The sequence below is a fragment of the Tamandua tetradactyla genome, chromosome 18, assembly GCF_023851605.1.
Source record: "Tamandua tetradactyla isolate mTamTet1 chromosome 18, mTamTet1.pri, whole genome shotgun sequence".
Classification (NCBI taxonomy): domain Eukaryota; kingdom Metazoa; phylum Chordata; class Mammalia; order Pilosa; family Myrmecophagidae; genus Tamandua; species Tamandua tetradactyla.
The window spans coordinates 54927615-54949958 of record NC_135344.1 but is presented as its reverse complement, the minus strand read 5'-3'; the positions used below and the strand labels follow the sequence as shown (position 1 = coordinate 54949958).

Below are 22344 nucleotides of genomic sequence, written 5' to 3'. Positions count from 1 at the left end.
ATTATAAAACACTGAGAAATAAACTGTTTTAAAACAATACCTTACAAGGCAATTTCTCCAAACTTTCTCAAACACAAATCTGTAGGCATGCTAGAAGTCAAGTACTTCATGCCTAATGCCTAAAAAATATAAACATTTAATACTTAAGAATATAAACATTTCATCACAACACTTAGTTAAATAGAATCTAGAAAACAGAAACTCTCCAATGGGCTTCAGATTAATTTCACTGACTTATATTTAAAACAATAATTTCTAATAAACAGGACATCCTATTCTAGAGAGGTTTTTCCTGCAGAAACATCTTGGGGTATTTGTAGGTCACGATGAAGCTTTGTAAAAGACTTATTAAGATACAGTAGCTGACAAAAGGACAAATTCTGTTTTAGCACTTTAAACAAGGGATCAATTGCTAGGCCTCAGTTCTGTCTACGTTGATCCAAGTGTGAGTAAATTGATATCCCAAATACTCTAAAACACTACTACTGAAAAAATATAAACATTTTTAAAACTAAGTTGAAAACTATTTAAATGTTTTCCCAAGAAGAAGTCCTAACCAAAGCATAAAAACGCAGAAGGAAAAAACAATATATTCCGATTTTTTTAATTCATGCTGCCTATAAATATATCTATATAAAAATTACAGTTGACACTGCACCTCTCAGATGCTACAATTGTTCATATACTTTTCTCAAGCATGCTGCTAACCTGTGGGTCTGCTTTCATAAAAGGAAGAGTTTTATTCAAAACCATTTAGTAGCAATCATGTGACTAAGTCATACATACTAACTAAAGCAGAATTTTTCTAATACTCAGTTTTTCTTTTTTGAGACAAGTTAATTTCACCCCTTCCTTATTCTTACAGGGGACAAGTCTTTGGTTGGACACATCACGGGGATAATTTTGCCAAGCTTGTCTGGAGGGGGATCAAAAGCACTGCTCTGTGCTGGGTAATAAGAAAAAACCTCAAATATAATTTTGATTGTGCTTTCGAAAAGATAAACAGACACCTTCCTAGGCTGGGCAGTGATCTTTGGAAGGGAATTGGAGCACAGACTTCATTACACTGTATTGATTTCACTAAATAAAGATTCTGAATGTATCGATCAGCTCAAACTAACCCCTAACTGTTTGCAAGACTATTCGTGATGTGATGTCTGGGTTCAATGAAGAGGGAAGGAACAGAAAGCATTTTTGTTCTCGGGTAGCCACAGAGCAGTGTTTTAGACTACGTAAATTAACATGATTAAAATAATAGACAGCATTCAGTTAGAGAACAGGGAGGGAGGCCGGTCTTGTGTTAAATTCAAAGATTTCTTAGTTTTAAAAATGACGTAATAAGTGAAATGTTAAAGGACATCAAAAAAGATGGATATTTTCTTTGCATATTTCTAAGCATAAAGGCAATTCTGTCTCAATACTATTGCTCCCCTCAAGCCCTCAAAATATTATGTCTGCAATGATTTTTTTCAAATTCTAAATATGCAGCATGATTATTCCTCCTTGTCACTTTCAGTATTACTGAGAATTGATGGATGCAAGGAGGGATAAATTCAAGATTAATTTTAAGGTTCATTTTGTACATCTGCTCATTTTCATTTTCATTTGAGAAGTACATGATTTTCTTTCGTCAAGCCCAATTTTCATTCAAAATAAGCCGGAGTGTGCTGTGAATTCATCTTATTACAATAAAATATTGCTGCCAAAATTTATAGCAGATTTTAATCTCAGAAAAAGGGAAACACACCCTTTTATCTTGCTTTTAGGACACAGGCCAAGAATGTGTTTAGAAATTTCATTAGCGTCCATCTTTACACTTTCAAAGACTTCTCAACTTAAAAAAAAAAAGAAAGGCTAGTTGGTTTTCAAAACATCAGCCAAGGAAATATTTCCCTAAAACCTTTCCACCTACTATTCCATATTCAAACTGTTAAGTATTCTCATCTACTATCATATTTACTAATCATTATTACTCTGCCATTACTACCCCAATATTTTGGTATTTAAAATGGAGGAAGAAAATGATTTCCTATCAAATCATGACGTGAATCTTTCTGGTATTTCTTACCACTTTTCAATCTCACTGACTAATAACGATTAAAAGTGACTCACTTGAAGGAAATGCAATCGGCTGTAGTTCAGAGGAGAAAAAACACCCGGCCTAGGAACTGGAAATGAAACTTGAATGTAATATAAATTCTGGGTAAATCACAAAATGGGTACAGAGCATCTTGGGCCAGTGATTATGGCTCTGAGATTTAGCATTACGGCACATCTAATATTTATTTGCTAAGTCGGCTCTGAAATTTTAAGATAAGTATTTGAAAACTGTTTTATATATAAATATAAGTCATTTTTAAAATTGCCTGGGATTTAGATTCTAATAACTTTATGTCCACTGTATCAAGACAATGGCACAGCAGTGACACAGATGATAAGGTCTTCTCAGAAGGGGAAAAGAGGGCAGTGGGAGCTATTTTGACTTTAATACTTTGGATTCAGTCTATGAAGTCTGAGTTCTTTTCCCTGAAGGTCAAGAAGCCAGAAATCCATTACACTACTGCATAGCCACTGATTCATTTAACCAATATCTGCAAAGTACCTAGAAGGAAAAAAAAAGGAGCTTCCCCTCAATTAACAAATTGAATGCAAAAACAAATACTTGCTAGCAGTGATTCCCTGGAAAACATGAGATGGGAGTAAAACCCAAAAAAAATCTTTTTTTCTTAGTTTTCCTCTTAAAACTGGGGCCCTGATTAAATGGAACACATTGTAGAAGAGGAGGAACAAGGAACTGAACCCAACAGCTTGTTGTACAAGAATGGCCTCATCCACTCTAATACATTCATTAATTAAATATAAACATCAAAGGTTAATTAACTTCATTTCTGCAAAATTCTTCATGTTGAAAAGGAACTTGGGAAAAAAGAAACAACTATAGCATCACAGTTCTCCACTTAGTATGAGCTTGGCATTGTTTGAGCCAATTTATATGTATTAAAGTTATTTGCTCATCCTAACAGGGGTGTAAGACAGGGACAATTGTTAGCCCCAGTTTTCAATAAGGAAACACAAGGTGCTAAAGCTCAGGTATCACCTGTGATTTAGAGACCACAACTCCCGGTTACAAAATTCATAATACATTAGGTTATACTTGGGAAATATTTTGCGGTATAGAAAATACGGAAATGAAGGAATATGGAACCTACCACATGCTGGTTGGGTGCTTGAGCACACTCACTAGCTTCTCTGCATCTCAGTATATTCAAATCCCTTCTAATAAGTGTAGAATCTATCCCAAATGGCCACTAAGATAATTAAGGATAAGTGATGCATCTAAAGCACCTAGCACAGTATCTGGAACTCAAGCAATTTTGGCATACATATAAATAAATAAAAAACACACTCAGAGTCCTTCTAATCTCTGCTTTACAAATAATTATTTTGACAAAGATCATAATTTGGGGCACATTTCTCTAGTTTTCGAATATCTGAAACAAAGAATAAGACTAATAACCTTCCATTTGTTTCAATGTTTATTGCATGAGCTGTGCATGGCATGGGAGATGCAGATATGGAGAAGGCAGGCCATCCTCGAGGAACTGCCAGCCCAGGGGTGGGGTGGGGAAGAGATTTTCCCGAACTGAAGGTGGGCAGAGGGGGCTGGGAGGCTCCGACAGACCAACCAGCACTGCAGAGATCCGGCCCCAGGCTCACATGGTGTGGCAGGTACCCATCAATAGTGCCGTGTGGCAGGTACCCATCAATAGTGCCGTGTGGCAGGTACCCATCAATAGTGCCGTGTGGCAGGAGCCTGGACTGTCCCCCAGGGCTTGGGATGAAGCAACTGCAGAGGTTCTGGGCTAGATCTGAAGGCCTTTGCATACTAGGTGAGTTCTGAAACATGGTGAGGTCTGAGCAGGAAAAAAAACCACAGTGCATGCTTTGTAAAAGAATTACAGACGCAGTAAGGCAGATAGCTTGGAGAACAGCCACAAAAAAAAAAAAGATAAGGATTTTGTCACTTATTAAATCCTCTTCTTTTGTACAGAAGAAAAAATTGTCAAGTCACTCTATCTACCAATTTAAATAAAACTTGATGTGGGAGACGTAATACTAAAATCTCCTAGGCTTGTCTCCTGGATCCCATGGGAGCAGTTATGGATTTACTTGATAGATTTGACTTCTGGATAGTTTGAGAATTTAGAAGCTTCCCGCTTATAACAGCCAATTCACATGCTGGTACCCACAGAAATAGGTTATCCCAGCCCTGTCTGAAATTTGAGGAGCAGCCATTAACGTAAGGGCCTAAGGCTAAAACAAATACATTCTTCATAGTGAGCAATGATCAAACCTACTTAACTATTCAAAAATACATGTAAGATTTCATTTAACATCATTAAAATATGGCTCATTCCACTTTTTAATAAGGAAAAAACTCTATTAAAGGCCAATTACAACAACATAGCAATTTAAGACAGCCCCAATTTTTTTTTTTTGCAAAAATATGTGAATACAATTAGTTCCAAAGTAAGTGAGGTTTATTATGGTTTCCACCTTGAGGGACCCATTGGACTTAATGTATATAAGCCCTTTAAGGCTATTTTCATACAAAAGCAATGAAAATTCTTTCAAAAGGAAACAAAAATGTGTGACATTCCTGCTTTCATTTCACACACGAGGATTTAGCTAACTGTATGGTTCACATACTGTGAAACTCTAAGTACATAAGCATACAAGTTGCACAGGTGATGCTGGCCGAGAATGGTAAGTGGTCCAGAATTCTGCTAAGTTAAATGACTGCATATTAAGTTATGATTTCAGAAGAATGCTATGTGAACCAATATTTTAGATAATGAAGAAGATGCATAATAAATGACCGATGACCAGCTGGGCTGCCATCCTGGGCACCTCCCAACTTCAGAGGGCATGTGATAAAGGAAACAGTAAGAAAAAAATATATGGTCAGCATGCCACTAACAATCACAGGGATTTTGGGGGGCAATATATCACTATATTTTTGAAATACTGAAAATTGTTTACCATAAAATTTGTCAATATCTCATTTGGTTTTACTGTAATAAAATGTAAAATCAATTAACAGGCCACACCAAGCTACACAATTAGATTCTAAAAAACTTCTTTTAATTGTAACCTAGTCTCATAATTGCATCCCTTACGTAAATTTATAGACTATGCATTAAAAAGTCTCTATGTACAATATAATAAATACTGTTTGTACCTAAAATATCAAATGTATGTAAATTTACTTCTCAAATGTGTAGCTACCTTCCAAAAAAGCTTGACTGCTAAACTGTAACATCTAACGTTCTATTGTAATATGTTTCAATGGCATTTGTGAATTAAGGAGCTAGATTTGTACTTGATTTAAAGTGAATGCAGAGTTTCAGATTAACCCATTACTAATGAGGCTACCTCCTATAGAAGGACACAAAAATACAATAAATGGGGATGAACATGGCCACATATTGAACACACACACACTATTAATTTGGTTCTGGTAGATATTCCAGAAATACAAACCAAAAGCCTATCTAAATAGTCATTTGGCTTATATTTGAAATAAGCCAGTTTGCAAATTCATCTCAAATGCAACCAACATTAGGTCACTTCCATAATTTTCAATTACATCAGACCTTCATATACAGGTTTCAGGTATTGCAGTCCATGCAAAACAATTAGACATCATATATTACATGATTTTTGCTCCTTATATTTATTTGCAAACAGACCTTGGAATTGCCATTGTTTTGGTTATGATCCTCTGGTTATGATCTTCTGGTTGCCAGCTACTCCACTAAAAATTATAATTTGCCTTTTTAAAGCATCACTGAGTCACATTCCCCAACGTGAAATAGATTTTCTCTGAAAAAACTTATTTCCTTCAGTTTATTTTCAAAATCACACTGTAAAAATTTTAAACTCACAAACTAAAAAATTTAAAACATAATCACCTGCATTTAAAAATTTACCTACAACTTAAGCAAATTTGGTTTAATCATGGTAACTTTAAAAAATTATGTGAAAGAAGTTTGCCTCGATATATTTAGCAAATATAAGCCAAGATGAAACAACAAAATCTCAAAAGTCCAGCTTATGATTTGCAAAATAGATGAACATCATTTAGACTCTAGTTCTGGCAATATCTCAGAAAATATAAATCAATAACAATACTGGTTTAAAACTGTTCTGAACCCCAGAAAAGCCATGTTCTTTTAATCCTAATCTACTCTTGTGAGAGCAGACTTATTGTTTAGGGTGGAATTTTTTGATTAGTTGTTTCCATGGAGATATGATACACATAAATGTGGATATGACCTTTTGATTATATTATTTCTACTGAAGTGTGACCCCATTCATTCAAGGTGGGTTTTGAATTGTTTACTGGAGTCCTTTAAAAGGGAATCATTTTGGAGAAAGCTCAGATGCAGATATTTGGAAATGCAGAGGAAATCACCAGAAGGACCCATACGATCTGTGAGAGCTATTTGAAATCAGAGCTGGGAGAGCAGCCCAGCAGATGTTGTCATATGCCATCCCATGAGATGCTAAGCAAGCCAGAACCCAGAGTTTTGCCCCAGAGAAGCTAAATAAGAGCCCACAAACACTTAGAGAGGATGCCACTGGAATCAGAAGCTGGAAGCAATAGAACCAGGAAAGGAGCAGCCAGATGCCAGCCACATGCCTTCCCATGTGTCAGACATCAGCATTTCTTCAGAGGACAAGGTATTTTTCTCTGGATGCCTTAATTTGGACATTTTTAAGGTCTTAGAACTGTAAACCTGTAACTTAATAAATCCCCCTTCTAAAAGCCGTTCCTTCCTGGTACATTGTATTCTGGCAGCTTTAGCAAGCTAAAACAATAACTTATAAAAGCTGACGGATGACACTATTTTCAAGAATCACAATTCATATACCTTTCTTATTATGCTTTTTTAGGACATCTAGAACTTCATAAGAAAAGTGTTCTAGCAGAATGCAAACTCGGGGGAACATGAGGCTTTAAGCACAGTGTCCCTGTTTTGCTTCTTCTTTGGCAAAATACTGAACCTCTCTTGGTCTCAGTTTTCAAATGTAAAATAGATACAAAATCATGGTAATCACACAACACAGATGATTGGGTTGACTGAAGCATACAGGAGTAAATTCACTCTAAACACTTCGAAGTTTAACATACCGAGTTCAATAAATATTGGTCAGAAGCATTATTACCATTTTGTTATTGATTGTGTTAGCCCTAACATAGTGACAGTAAACATGGATAAGTCATGGCTGGTGACCAGAGGTCCGTTTCTGCTGCAGAACAGAGAGGAACACTTCTTGGATGCACTGGGGCTGAGTACTCCTTCTACCGGAGAAATAAAGATGCATGCAGTACTTTTCAAACTCCAGATAACAACAGACTGGTATGGGGTGGGATAGGCTGGGCTGGGCTGGAAAAATGGAGTACATCACACTCAACTGTATTTTCTTGTGAAACATGCATTCCCACTAAACTATATAGATATTTAAGGTATATATATATACTTCTACAGGTCAGTACAGAGCATGATGTAAACTGTATTTCCCACAATGTTTCATGATCTAACAATTTGAAAACTACTGCCCTAATAAGTCTGGTATACAACCACTCAAAATGGGACACCTGCAATCAAGCCTACCTGGAGTATATAAGCCAGAATTTACTGGCATAAGCCTAGTCCTGAGAAAACTGAGAGCATCAAGATATGTGAGCATAGCGGCTGACCAGGCCTCTTCCAGTGAGCCCTACAAGAGAGGATTTGGGCTCTGTCCCCAGTGATTGAAGTCTAAAATTGTATTACCTCCCTAGGGTCACAGAGAGCTGTAATGCTGCCAAGACTTTGCAAAGTGGAATGAGCCTGCTAGAGCAATAACCCCTCTTTTAAAAGCAGTCTAGAATACTAAAATGATTAAATTTCTATGGGAGAATGAGATTTAAGCAATCCCAAAATTTGAAGAGCTACCTCAAGATCGTCAAGAGTTAATTAAAAATTTAGAGTCTGACACATATGAGCACACACTCATCCATCCAAAGGAAACCTTATTTTTTAAAACAGCTCTTCATAGCTCATCAGACATATAACTAACAAAAATGTTCCCAAAATCTGAGAACGCAAATGTTGCTTAGGTCCAATAAACATCATATAATTTGTTGATAAAATGACCTACACCAAAATACTCAGTTATTTTAAGATCTACAGTACCTGAAAATGGTGGTAATTTCCTTTTAAATTTCTTCTGCCCTTTTCACAAATCTAGGATATTATGATCTATTATGACTTTTCCAGAAATATTACAATTTACGTGTTGTACTGTCTTATAATTTTAAAAATTCTCGAGGAGCAAATTTTCTGTCAGTTTTTAAAAAAATCCAGCACTCCAAGTGCCTTTTGCACTCCCACTTTGTGAGAAAAGAGGTCACAGGAGAAAAGACGACGATAGCAAGGTCCTCATGCAAACACACTGTGGGTTTTTAATGACACCACTTTACCTCAACTCTGGGCAAGTTAAAGGAACACTTTTATAGAATCTTCACAGAAGCACATCAATCACTGCCGTGATGATTTTCTATTAAGATGTGACCTACAAAAATCTTTAAATCTTTTCTATATTCTCTACCTTACAATAGATTCTTATAAGAAAACCAACCTATTTTGGAAGACATTTAGAAGAAAAAAAACAGTCCATTTAAAGAGGGAAAAAAATAGTAAGGGTAAAGTGGAGAAGAAGTTGTTTCTCTAGCAAACTGCTTTCGGGGTCTGAAACAGTGTGACCCCACTGCTCGGTTAAAATTTCCTTTTATCCAAATACTGTAGATCCACTCACGAGCTAGGATCTCATTTCAGCATTTCTAAATTACTAACAACTACCTTATTTAAAAAATAAATTCCATACTATTACTTATAATATATAAGTATATATTATAATATATTATATTATATTATAATAGTATAATAGTCTATAATAGACGCTATCCAAGATCTCATTTCCTATTTCTCAGTAAATCTCCAAACTTTAGTTCACATTTGTTCATTCATTTAATCAATCAACTGGTATTAAAAGGTCACTGCTGCCAAGTATTGTGGATCCCAGGCAAATAAATGAGACAGAATTCCTGCTTCAAAGAGCTGATTTTCATCTCAGGCCCCTATTAGAAAAGAAGCACAATAACACAGACCCCTGATCAAAGTGACACTTTTCACATCTCTAAGTTGACACACCCCCTTTTCAGCCATGGCCCCATGAACCAGCTTTTCTCCCTCCAGAGGCCATCAGGCCTGTGCTTCCATCACCCGATGCCTTCAGTAAAATCTACCATCTAACTGCAAGTAACAGGAAACTTACCTCACAACACCTTATGCAGACAATAGGGTTTCTCAGCTAACACAACTGGAAGCCCAAGGAAAGGGAAAGCTGCCAAATTGTATGACTTCAGCAGTTCAGGAATTTCATTGAGGGCCAAGTCTCTCTCCTCCCTCCACTCTGCCTGGAGGTGGAGGACTGACAAGAGCTTCTGAGATTATTTATTTCCTTTTCCCCATCAAGGGAGGGAGAGGGGACACACAGCCTGAAAAGGACATTATTTCCCAAAACTTGATCTCATTGATCAACTGCAGTTGGAGGAACAGACCATGATGCCCCACGCCCAGCACCAGAGGTGAACGTAGCTTCTCCTAAATCCCATGGACTATATGGGAGGGACAGGGTAGGTGCACAAACACTAATGGACGGGTGGCTCGTGGGGAGGCCGCCATAGTGTCCACCATGCGACCGATTTCACACAGCTTTCTTAGCTCCACTCTGCAGCTCTTAAAGTCAACCTCATTCATACTGTTCTTTCAAAAATCCACCACTGCCTAATTCTCCTTCCCAGGTTTAAAGGGCTCCCATCCCATCAGCCACTCAAACTCTTCACTCTGCACTCCAGCATCTTCAAGACTTGGTCCCACCACACATTCTATATTTTAGGGGAGTATTCCCCAATAAAAATACTCCTCCTATGTCAATATGATCTCACATACGCACAGTCCATTCCCCTCCTTATATGTCCAACTGCCATTCTTCAAAGTGAAGTTCAATAGCTTTTTCCATTAAGTCATCCCCACCTAATCTGCTCCCTCACTTACCTGAATTTCCAACACTCAGTGGAGACACTGGTACATCAGAAAGAACACAGCAGTGGCAATCCCAGAGACTTAGTTTTCACTACCAGTGCCACCATTTGCTAACAGCATGTCACAGGTAAATCACTTAAAAACTATTTATGTATAGTAAACAAACTTTTTACATATAGTTTGTTTACATGTAGTCACTGTTTGCATGCAGTCTTCTGTTACTAATCCTTACGACTGCTAGATATTAAGAACAAGTATCTCTGGGGCAAACAGGAGGATTTATATTTGTATCTTTGCCCAATTAACTGCTGATCACTGTATACTGGTAAAACTGAAATGCTGCCTTACAGGGGTTACATTTGTTTTCTATCATCTTCTATAGAAAACCGGTCTTAAGGAGAAAATATTTGTGTCTTAAAGATGTTGGGTGAACAGTTGATGACATAAATTCAACACTACCAGAACTAAGAGTGTTGAGAACCCATGAGAGTTCAGAAAGGTAGAACAACAGGACCAAAGAGCAGGGAAGTACCCGGGGTGCATTTAGTGACATCTCAAGGAAAACAACCAAGGTTTTGTGATCATTCTTGAAAAAAAAAGGTGGCAAAATGAACATCTAGTTCAGCAACATGGATTGTCAAAACCAAAACAAGCAAGGCATGAGCATGTGGAGTACGGGAAGATGGAAGATTCACAAAATGTTCCGAGAGGAGCGCAGGCCTCATGGGGTGGAGGGAAATGACACTGGGCCATGCAGAAAAATCTGAAAAAAAAACAAAACAATCCAGAACAAGTTCAATCACTTATTAACATTATGATTCAAAGCAAATCACTTCACCTCTGCGGGCTCAGTGTCAGTGAAAACAAAAATAGTCCCCTATCTGCCTGACTCAGAGAGTTCGGGACACCTAAAATAAAATTAATGATGCTCAAGAATTATGAAAGGGTATGCATATGTAATTTTACAAAACCAATCTACACGTTGACGATAAGGCATTTCATCAATCTAAATGCTGAACATAAGGCATTTCTTACAAATTTTAATGCAGATGGTTGAAATGTCCTCATCACAACCACCAAGCATACATATATACGTGTATATATATGTATATGTCTAGGTGTATATATGTGTGTGTGTATGTGTGTGAATGTACATTTATTTTCAGATTGATCAGTAATCAAGAGAACAAAGGATGGCATCTGATAAGTCTCTTACTTATTGAAGTGGCCGCTTGGAAAACAATAAATTATAATAATTAAAATATAATAATAATTATAATCATTATTATGAATTATAATTACTATTTGAAAAAGGTTAAACAAACAAAACTACTAAATAAGCTCTGATAATGGGGCACTAATCTGATCAAGAATTCATGAAATCTACTAATTTCCTTATCATTAATGGCTGTTTGGTCCCTGCGAGAGACCATACCATAATGGGGGCTTTATCAGTTGAGTAGCTAATATGATATTACCCCATAAAGAAACCATTTTCCTACAATATAAATGCAGTGAGAGGTTTTAATAAATTTGTCTTTTACATCATTAGAAAAGATGACAAGTCAACAAAAGATGCCACAGCAGATCAAACTGACGGAGCTGAAGAATAATTGCCTAATGTGAAAATCTGGAGGATTTAATTTCACAAAGGAATAAGGAGAACAAATACTTAGCTCTTTTGAGATTTCCCTCTGATCATTTCATTAAGGTGGCCCATTATTTTTTGGCCTTCAAAACCATGCAGAAATTCTACAAAGAAACATTTATAATCTAAATGATTACCAAAAATGATGACCACGTTTCCCACCACCACAACTAGTGCGTGTTCACTGGGCAATACCCAGTGACTCTGTTGCATGTGAGAGAAAACGAGTATTAGTTGAATGAACGTGCAAAACCCACCTTTCCAGGCACTGAGAATTTTTCTATCAGCACTTTCTTAAATTCATAATACATGCTAAATCTTACAAATTTTATTTGTAACATTTATTGTATACAAAAAAATGCTAAATCTGAGAATACATCATTAAAGTTAACTTTATGGCTTTATAACTTATATAAAAGAAGGTCAGAAACTGCCCCATTCATAAGATGCATAAACATAATGCAACAAACTGCTAAATAAAGACAATTAACAATATGAAAGGAGAACATCGGGAAGGTCTGCTAATGTCAGGGGCAAATCAAAAGCAATATATTATCAGGTGTTTTCCCTCTGACAAAGGCCCTTGGTGAGACCACAACAAGTAAATGAAGAGGTAAGTTGGGTGGGGGGCACGGGCAGTCTTTCATTCCTGGGAATTAACTGGAAAGTAAAGCTCATAGGCTATGTTCTTTGCTGTAACTTTTCTCAACTACCAGCTAGGTAAAAATTTTACACCCAATTTATAAACACTTTTAATTAAAAGTTACTAGTTTCCCTATTTAAGCACCTGGAGAAATACATATCCAGACGCCTAAAAACAAGGAAAAATCTAATAGTGAATGTATAAATATGTTCTGATTTAATCAATAACATGAACAAAGATTTCATCAACATGTACTTTAGAAGCTGGTTATATCCATCCAAAGACAGAGGTAGGCTACTACATAAAGGCAAGAAAGAAGAGGCAGCATATACAACCTCCCAAGCACAACACTTCTAGGATTTGTGTTTTTAAGGCCGACTACATCAATGCAGCACAAAGACCACCTGCATCCGAATCTCCTGGATTTCACTTGTTAAATGCATATTTTTCAGATCCAGATCTCAAAATCTGAAGCTCTGTGGTGGGAATCCAGAAATCTGCATTATAACAAGCTCACCTGTGATAATTCTGCAGCACCTTAAAATGAGAAAATCAGAAAAACCAATGCTATTGACTTGGAAGAAAAATTTAAATAAGAGAACTTTGGAAAAGTTTATTTTCTGCAGTTTTTAATGCAGACATCAGGAACAGAAATTGAATAAGAAAGAATAAAAGCATGTAAATAGTGCAGAATCAGGTAAGAGTCAATTGAAAAGGCAGGGAAATTGAACTGTCATTAATGCATACATTAAAGAAATGCTTCCTCACACAAATGAACCTTTTAAATTGAGGTGAATGATGGCATGGTCACAAAGAATGACTGACACCCAGGCAGAGGAACTGGAAGGGCACATCCTGAGGTGAAGACAAATTTCGTCCAAAGCGGTTGGCATTCTCAATTTCATTCTTGACATAAACCAGACTATGAATATTAGCATCAAAGATGATTCCATTTAGAAAAAGCTTAAAAGACATTTTTTCAATACGACAGCAAAGCAAAGCATCCACAAAAGGTACCTAATCCACTGGCAGAAGGGAAAATAATAGATCAAGGTATCAATGATCTTTCTCTTAAAACTGAGCAAATCCCAACCAGAATGATCTATAAAAGATTCAATAGTGAATAATTAAAGAAGGAAACTTTAGATTCCGACAGAGACAAGGTTCAAAACACAAAGTTACTGAATAGAAGGGAAAAAAAAAGTTCTATTTCCAAACACCATAAGGGATTCATCTTTGTTCCATGTTCTGCTAGTTTAGGTACAGCCATCTATTGACATAAAAGTCCACAAGATGAAATGGAGACTTTTTAAACAGCAATAGATGTGCGTTAATAAGCTTTGTGCATTCTCTAAAAAAGATCATTGTTATTTTTTGTTAAAGTGAATTAAATTCACCTTCAGCAGGGATGTGAAATCATAACAACTGACAAGGTCTAAATCCCTAAAACTTAAACCTTCATATATCTGCAATTGTTCTTTTCTCCATTGCCTAATACTATGAACTTCTTATTTTAAAATATCATAGGCCATAAGTTGAAATACAGTCTGAGCATGTGTCTTGGAGTTGCTGTAGGCTGAAATTCATTATCTACTTTTTGACCATTTAATAATGTAAAGATTCTATATGTGTGTGTATAACGCGGCAGGGAGGGGTACGATTTTACACCATCAATTTTGTAGTAAGTTGTCTAAAATGTGTAGATTTTATTGTACAAATCTTTGTTAAGTGTGGATTTAAAATAAGTACCAACATTGATTCTTAGGGTTTCTCTGTGTTTGGGTTAGTACAGGGACTCCAGATGTTGTTGAAGCTAGGGCTTTAAAAAAAAAAAATCAGCTTACAGGCCTAACGTTTGTGTTCAAAAATCAATTTTACAAGTGCAAGATGATAAGTAGTTCATTTGAAAAATACCCTGGAGTTTTTGTTAACCACAAGCTTCACGGGAACCAATAAGATGATGCAGTTATACATAAAACCAATTCTACCTTGGGTAGAACTAGGAGAAATAGTACATCTCCATCACAGGAAGAAGAGTGTCTCTGCAGCATGAAACTAGGAGACATACGGTATTGACGTCAGTTGTCAGGGGAACCTCAGTTTCCTCTATTTACAAGGAAAGAGTAAGCCAGGATGCTCAAACATCACTAGCGAACTATTTGACGTTTAGCCCAGAGCAGAGATTTAAGGAGCCAAAGTGATGAGATTCAGATATTTGAAGGATCCATAGAATGCAAGCTCCTACTGTATGATTTGTCTGTTCTGTTGAATTCCAACATCCTGGTTACTTGAAAAGTTCTTAGCACGTGACAGATGTTCAAGCATACTTTTGAAGGAAGAAATGATGGAGTAAATGACCTCAGAGCATAAGAAAGTATACTTATTGTGCGTGGTGCCAAAGGATGGAACAGGCACCAGAGGTGAACAATTTTAGGGACATATGCTTCAGTCAAACTTTTTTTTAAAATCACTTTAACAGTTGGAGCTCTCCAAAAATGAAGCAGACTCTTGAAAAGGAGTGATCTTCTCATCCTTTGGAGACAGGGAACGGCAGTGGTATCCGCACAGAAACTGGATAACCATCTGTCAAGGATGCTGCAGCGATGAAAACACTGTTTACATCATGAACACCACAAGGGTTTCATTTTTATCCTATCTGTGGAGAAAATTTTATGGTGACATAAAATCCCCAAGCAGAAATGAAGGATTTTAAACCATTTTAAGAGTGACTCAACAAAATGCGTTAGAGTGGTTCCCAAGTGTAGGTACACGAAAACATTTCAGGAACTTGTCAAAAATACAAGCAAGTCCCACTTGATCTTACTTTTCTTGCCTACTCCATGATATTGTTTCAGCAATTGTCCCCTTTCTTCTACATAGTTACTTCTGCACTTCCTACTGGATCCTTTGCCACCATCATACAAACTTGCTAATACTCGTCTTTAAAAAATACCTCCCATTAATCCAATATTCCTTTCTCAATTTCTCTTCTTCCATTTAATGAAAAATTCAATTTGTATCCAGCTTCTCTCCTCTACCTCTCTATTGAATCCACTCAAATCAAGCTCTTGTTTAATCCAACAGTTCTTGCCAAAGACACCAGATAGATGCCACCAAGTTGCTTATATTCAACGGTGACTTCTCAGTCCTCATCGGCCTTCATCCTCCAGCAGCATTTGGCACAGACAGTAAGTCCCCCCACCCCACTGCCTGTTCAAAACACATCATAGCTGGCCTGCCAAGACCCCACACTACTGATTTCTCTGCCTCGTTGGTAACTCTCTTTCAGTCTCAGTTGCTAGTTCCTTCTCTTCATCCTAATTTTCTAACACTGGAGTGCTCAAGGGCTCAATAGTTAGACCGTTTATTTTGTTATGGTTTGGGTTTTTTTGTCCTCTTCTCACTCCCTTAGTTATTATTTATAACTTTAGGTTTCTCCACTTTGCAGCCCAGCCCTCCCCACTGAAACCCAGACTCCCATCTTAATGAATCATTGGCATCTCTGATACAACATCTTGCATATCTGAACCAAGTTCCTGATTTTCCCTTCAATTCAGCTCCTTCCCCTGCCTTCCCCATCTCATGCAATAGCCACTCTAACCCTTCTCAGTTCTCAGAAAAAGGGTCATGCTTGACTCCTTTGTCTTGCACCAAACTTCAAATCCATTAAATCCTGCCAGCTCTGTCTTCAAAACCAAATCAACATCTTGCCACTTCTCCCACCTCCTCTGCTACGACCTCAGTCCAAGCCATCACCCTCTTTCATCTGGATTACTACTAGCCTCCAAATGGGGTTCCCTCTTGCCCTTCTTGTCCCTCTTTGGTCTATTCTCCATACAATAGCCAGAGCAATCCTGTTCTGTCTGCCAGATCATGTCTTTCCTCGGCTAAAAGTCTTCCCACAGCTTTTCACCTCCTCGTAGTTGGAGCCAAAGTCCTTACAGTGATCTAAAAGACTCCTCAGAGACCACAGACGGGCCTGTGATGCCTCAGACCTCAGATGATCTCATCCCCTACTACTGGGCCCCTCCTCTCTCCACTCCAGCCACAGTGGGCTCCTTTTGCTCCTTCAATATTCCAGACACACTGCTGGAATTCCTGCTCAGGACCCTTGCACTTACTGTTAGAAGTGTTCATCCTACAATGTCTCCCCTGACTATTCTATTTAGACTGTGGAACTTACCTGTTTCCGTTCTTTGCCTAATTTTTTCTCTTAGCATTTACCACCATCTAATATACATATTTTACTTATTTATGGTATTTACTTTCTAACTCTCCACTAGTTGCTTATGGGAAAGCCTAAAAGGACAGAGAACAAGGGCCTCTCTGATTTTAAAAGAACAGGTTTTAAGCTATTTGGGAGTCTGCTTACTAATACGTTTGTTGTGTGTGCGTCAAACGTAGACTATGACCTGCTTTCTCTAGCATCTACGGCCTGGTTGTGGTATCATGGAGGAGCAGATTTCAGCTACTCCGAATCACGAAAGGCTATGAACAACTGCAAAAGGTCTTAAAAATTATGGGACCACCCAAACTGTGTCCCTAAGTTTGCAGTATTGTATTAAGAAAGCTGGGCCTAAAGTACATCAAAAGGGATATAACAATTCTAAGTATTAAGTAGATCTAAATGATTATAATGTAAAATAAGGATAATAATTCTTAGGTCTGATACTGATTTTTTATACACTTAATTCCTCTTAAAAAAACAAAAACAACAACAAAACCGACTGCCATAGGTTGTAAAAAATGTTCTCTACCCCTGAAGATCTGCATGGCTGTTTCATTTCTTCCCCCTTAGAATCATTATCAATATCCAAGAGAAGAATTTCAGTACTCAGTGCTATTTTCCACAATCAGTTGGAAATGTGTAAAGTGCAGGAGCCCAGCAGACTTTATAAACAAGATGTTATAAACCTATATTTCAAATATTTTTAAACAAATACCCATTCAATAACAAAGGTAAATTTATTAAAATAAAACAAAAAAAAACAAAAGTCATGGTTTCATAATGGATTAACAAAAGCCTCTACTGTAGTATATATTGCTTCCAATTCAGTAATGCATACTATACAAAAGTACTCACTTTATATAAATATCATAGTTGTTTAATCCTACGAAGCTAATAAATATTCTTATCTAAAGATTCCATACTGTGGCTTCCTCCAAGCACGTTACTGTAGACAAGCCTCAATCTGTAAGCAAACTGATCTAAATCAAATTCCATCTAGTTGAAAATAATTATCACGTACTGCCCAGCGCTGATGAGTATGAATGGATTACTGAAAATATTCACGGTAATTGCAGGCTGCTATTTACATTGACCAGATTTGAAGGAGTTTACTTAGTGAAATCTCTAAACATGCAGGCCACCAATGCAAACATAGAGGAAATCTCTTCTGGCATCCACACTAAAAAGAGGCCAGGATCCTTTCTGCCAGGTCACGGTGTGGTTATTTCATAGTGTCAGATATGTTACTGGTGACACAATGAAAATTTATGATTGCAGTTATTTTATTTTCAAGTACTGTGCTACCACAAGAGATTTTTTTTCTTAGTTCAATGGAGTACCAGTCAAATATTAAAGACTATCATTTTCAAAAGCTCTAGATTTTTCTACTTGTAAACAGGTATGTGCAAAACACTAATGGGAACCACAGGCGAAAGATTTTTTAATTGTAGAGAGGTTGCTTGCTTCTAGCCACCAAATCCCAAATATGTCTAGTAATATACAAGTAAAGGCATTAAGTGGGGGAATAAAGAATGATCTCAGACAAACTTGCCACAAGACACCTGGACAGGTAGGCCAGCTCCCATCAGCCCTCACTCTGAAAGATTTTTATCATCGCCACCATGAGCACTAGATTATGAATCAGGAATCCTGGTTTCTGCCACTAATGAACTGTGCACTCTAAAGAGCTGTATAATCATGGGAAAAGCCCATAATCTCTTTGAACTCCAGTTTGCTTATCTTTAAAATGAGGGCAATAAACGCTTTTAGAACAGAATAGAAAAAGATAAGGTAAAAATGGCTACCTAGAGCAGACCACGGGGATTCAGTGATAGAATTCTCACCTGCCATGCCCAAAACCTGAGTTCGATTCCCAGCGCCTGCTCATGCAAAAAAAAAAAAAAAGGCTACCTAAATATATTGAAATTGATCCAAACATATAAAGATAAAGGCAAACACATAGACTGCCATATGATAAAAAAAGGAAATACTTCTCACCAGAGGGAGAACAGCAAAATTCACTGTTGATGAGGATGTAGAAAAGTAATAACATACTTTTAGCCTTTTAAAGAAAAGCCTACAAAATGTAAAAAAAAAAAAAAAAATTACCCTAATTTGGTTCTATAACACTTTCCATCCCAAAATTCCCAAAGAAAATAACCCTAAAGAAAATCAAAGTTCTCTAGAAAAGAATCTCCTTAGAGACATTTTGTATATATATAGAAGAGAGGAAAACTGGAAACAACCTGCATATTCAAAAATAGATGTAGGACGGGAAAAACCTGGTTTTGCTAACAAAATGGAACAAAGGACTATACAGTCCTCCCTAACTATTTTCAGAGTGGAGATAGTCACATGACATAACCTTAAATGTAAAGGTTAATCACAAAGTATATCCACCCTCCTTCTATTCATGCAAACCACGTAGTGACAAAAATCGTAGGTGACACTGGAGGGATATAACTAGTTCACTGAGTTCTTTCTTTAAAATTCATTCCACACAAAAAATATAAAAAGGGGTTGGAAGTAAGGGAATGTTCTCTCAACTATAGCCCAGTTTTACACTTCATGCTTCTATATAGCTTTTCCAACATGACTAAAATCACATTTTATCTCAATCGACTGCTTAATGTTTTTCTAGCACTTTCACAAAGTTAAGTTATGTAATCGTTTGAAAAGTCACCAGTATTCATGACGCTTATACACCAAAACGCTTTTGTACAAGGTCTACCAACAGGGACACATCCTCTGAAACCACACTATACATAACACTGGGCCCGAAATGTTCTCCCACACGTCATCAGTGGGAAATTAAAGGAAGCACCAAGAATGAGAAGCTAAGATTCCAAACTGGCTCTTTAAAAAGCATACTATAGTAGAACATGTCACAAGGCAAATGCCTCTTCTGTGCAATTATTTCTTTCCTTAAGCACCATAGGTCACAAAAGCAGACTGCAATCATGGCAAAAGTGATCACTCCGGCTGGCCTGGCCACAGTTCCCTCTCCACTGCATTAGATTAAATCAAATAGGTTTACGGCAATACACAGAATTTATGGGTGTAATTACGGTGGGTTATTCGGCTTCAGTGTGTGGCCACAATTTTAGATTATCAACCTGTTAAAAAATCCAAAAAGATATAGAAGGTGAAATTCTATAATTCTTCAAAGTAACAATACTTCAAAAGAAACATTAACCAGTGACAACACTCTCGCAAAAAGGAATGTTAATGTTTCACAAAAGCTTGGGTTAAGTTTTCTTCCTGCCTGGGATTTCTTTCTTTCTAATAATCAATATCTTGACTTTCATATTTTAAGCTTTTATTTTAACATATACTGAAAAAGATAACATATTCTGAAATTCTAATACACTCATTAAATGATACCTAATGAATAACTAATATATTCATTAATATATCAAATATATCACGTACTAATAACATTCTGCAAAACAGAAGAGTAAGGTAACTATGGGTCATGTTGGAAAACAGCTTTAAAACAAAGGTTAAAAGCTAAAGGTAGTAACAAGTGGATATACAAATATGTAGGAATCTGATCAGAGACCATTTGCTCACTTCTCTCAGTGATGACTAGGATACAAAGTCAAAATAATTTTCAATCTTTCACATTTACCACACTAGTGAAATGCCAACTTTCTAGGTTATACTGAGAAGGCACTGGTAAGTTGCTATGCTCAATTTTTCCACTGTCATCAGCATCATATCTAACAATCAGAAAATGGGCTTTCAATTTTCAAAACTCTCCAACACGCCAATGTAACCACTCTGAAGTCAATAAGTTCTAGTGTTGGACTATGTGTTTATTTACAACCAAACAAATTATGAGCTCTGAGGAAAAGATAGGAGGAAAAGGAACGATCTATTAAAAAATTAATCCCAAAAATAAGTTGCAAAATTGCAACAAATGCCAATGACCATTTTGTACCTATCTGAATCACTCTATAGAAGCCTATGAATATATTTTGTACTATTAAAATGAGATTTGCAGGATGTCACATCATAATTTAGAGGTTTAAAAAAACGACAAATGCAGAACTGCAAGGCTCATATTAAGGTGAACAAATTCCTTAAACTTTGCTTTGAATTAAAATTCCATCATGTCAACCATCACCTACTACCTGAGATAGCAACCCAGAGTAGAGACAGGCTGATAACTCAAACACCACTCATTAAAATATCATGTTACGAGGCAAGGACAAGAGGATGCCTTTAAAAAAAATTCAAATTAATACAGATCACACAGGTGTGAGCAAATCATAATGAGAATAGAAATTAAAGTAAAATAATAGCCACATCAAAGAGCTTTAGTAGCTAAGGGGTCATTTACATTTCAAAGTCCTCTGGCTGGGGTATTCTTAAGTATAGTGCCACTAAGGTTTGCCAGTGCTGTGCAAACACTTCATTAAGGTTGTGTGGCAGAGCCCTGTGTAAATTAATTAGTTGAGGTTGCACACATTCTCTAAAAGCAGCTCTCTAAAACAGACTCAAATACATGCAAGATTTGCAGGGAATTAAAATTTAAACACAACTCACTAATCAATTCTTCTTGCTTTCACATTTCAATGGCATTTTGTGTAATAATAAATAAGTCTATGTAAATACTGCTAACCAAAGTTTTATTTGCTTTCAATTAGAGCTAAGGAAGGAGCTTTCAATTTTGCTTTTGATACCCAAGTTTTATTTCAGATTTTATCAAGACTTACTGAAAAGAGTTTTCCTAAGATAACCAAAATCAACTTGATCCATATTTAAATGGTAAATGAGCCAATATTTGAAATTCACATATGCTACAACTTAAATGAGCTACCTAGTAACTTCTATAAACAATGCCTTACCAAAAATATGTATTATCATGCTCCTGCAGTGAAACTATTTCATTTGTTCATTATAATTTAGTTAAATTGCAAAGTTGAACATATTTTATTAAAGATAATGCTATAGCAACTTCCTTCTTTTCCTTCAAAATAGTAAGCAGATTTTTGCTATAAATAATTGTTAAAACCACTGAAACTAGATGTCTGGTAAATATTAGTCCTCAAAATAAGTAAATGTACACAGAAAAAGTAAATATCAGTCGTGTAAAGGTTTCTACAGCAAATTTAACAAGGAAGAAATCTTATGCAAAGGTTTCTGCTGCAAATTTAAAGAGAGAAATCTAAAGTTTTCAAGAGATCATGAGTCTTCCAATTATGTACATAAGAGATCCAGGAGCTCCTCGGGAATCCTAAAATAAAGTCCCTACAGTCTCATTACCGTGATTGTGAAAAATTCATACTTGTTATACAGTAGAGATGATTTAGAGACTTCTTTAATGGCTAATGTGTTTCAAGAGCATAGACTGCTGTATGTAGGAACATATCTTGTGAGACACTACCATTGAGAAGAAGCTGTCCTTCATGCACATCCTTGGATAAGACTGCACTGTAAACATCTTCAGGAAATCCAGTCTTGCATAATGCGATTTCACCCGAAGCCTCTACAGAAGCCTGTAACACAAGAAAAAATGTGTGCGATGACTGCTACCTCCTTCAACTGAGAAACATTCCACTTGGCATAAAGCCTCATTTTTCAACTATCTTGTACAAACACCCCCTTTGTTTCTGAATGGTTACAATGAGAGTGTACAGGGCAAAGGGTTAATCTTTTTTGA

General features: G+C 36.6%; 1 protein-coding gene across 1 annotated transcript in view; it reads right to left on the bottom strand.

Moving 5' to 3' along the window:
* Window positions 1-22344, bottom strand: part of CDH2 (cadherin 2) — a 210847-nt gene that overhangs the window by 159289 nt on the left and 29214 nt on the right. The window contains 1 exon segment of the mRNA XM_077135728.1: window positions 22069-22180. Within this exon segment, the coding sequence (XP_076991843.1) occupies window positions 22069-22180 (112 nt within the window).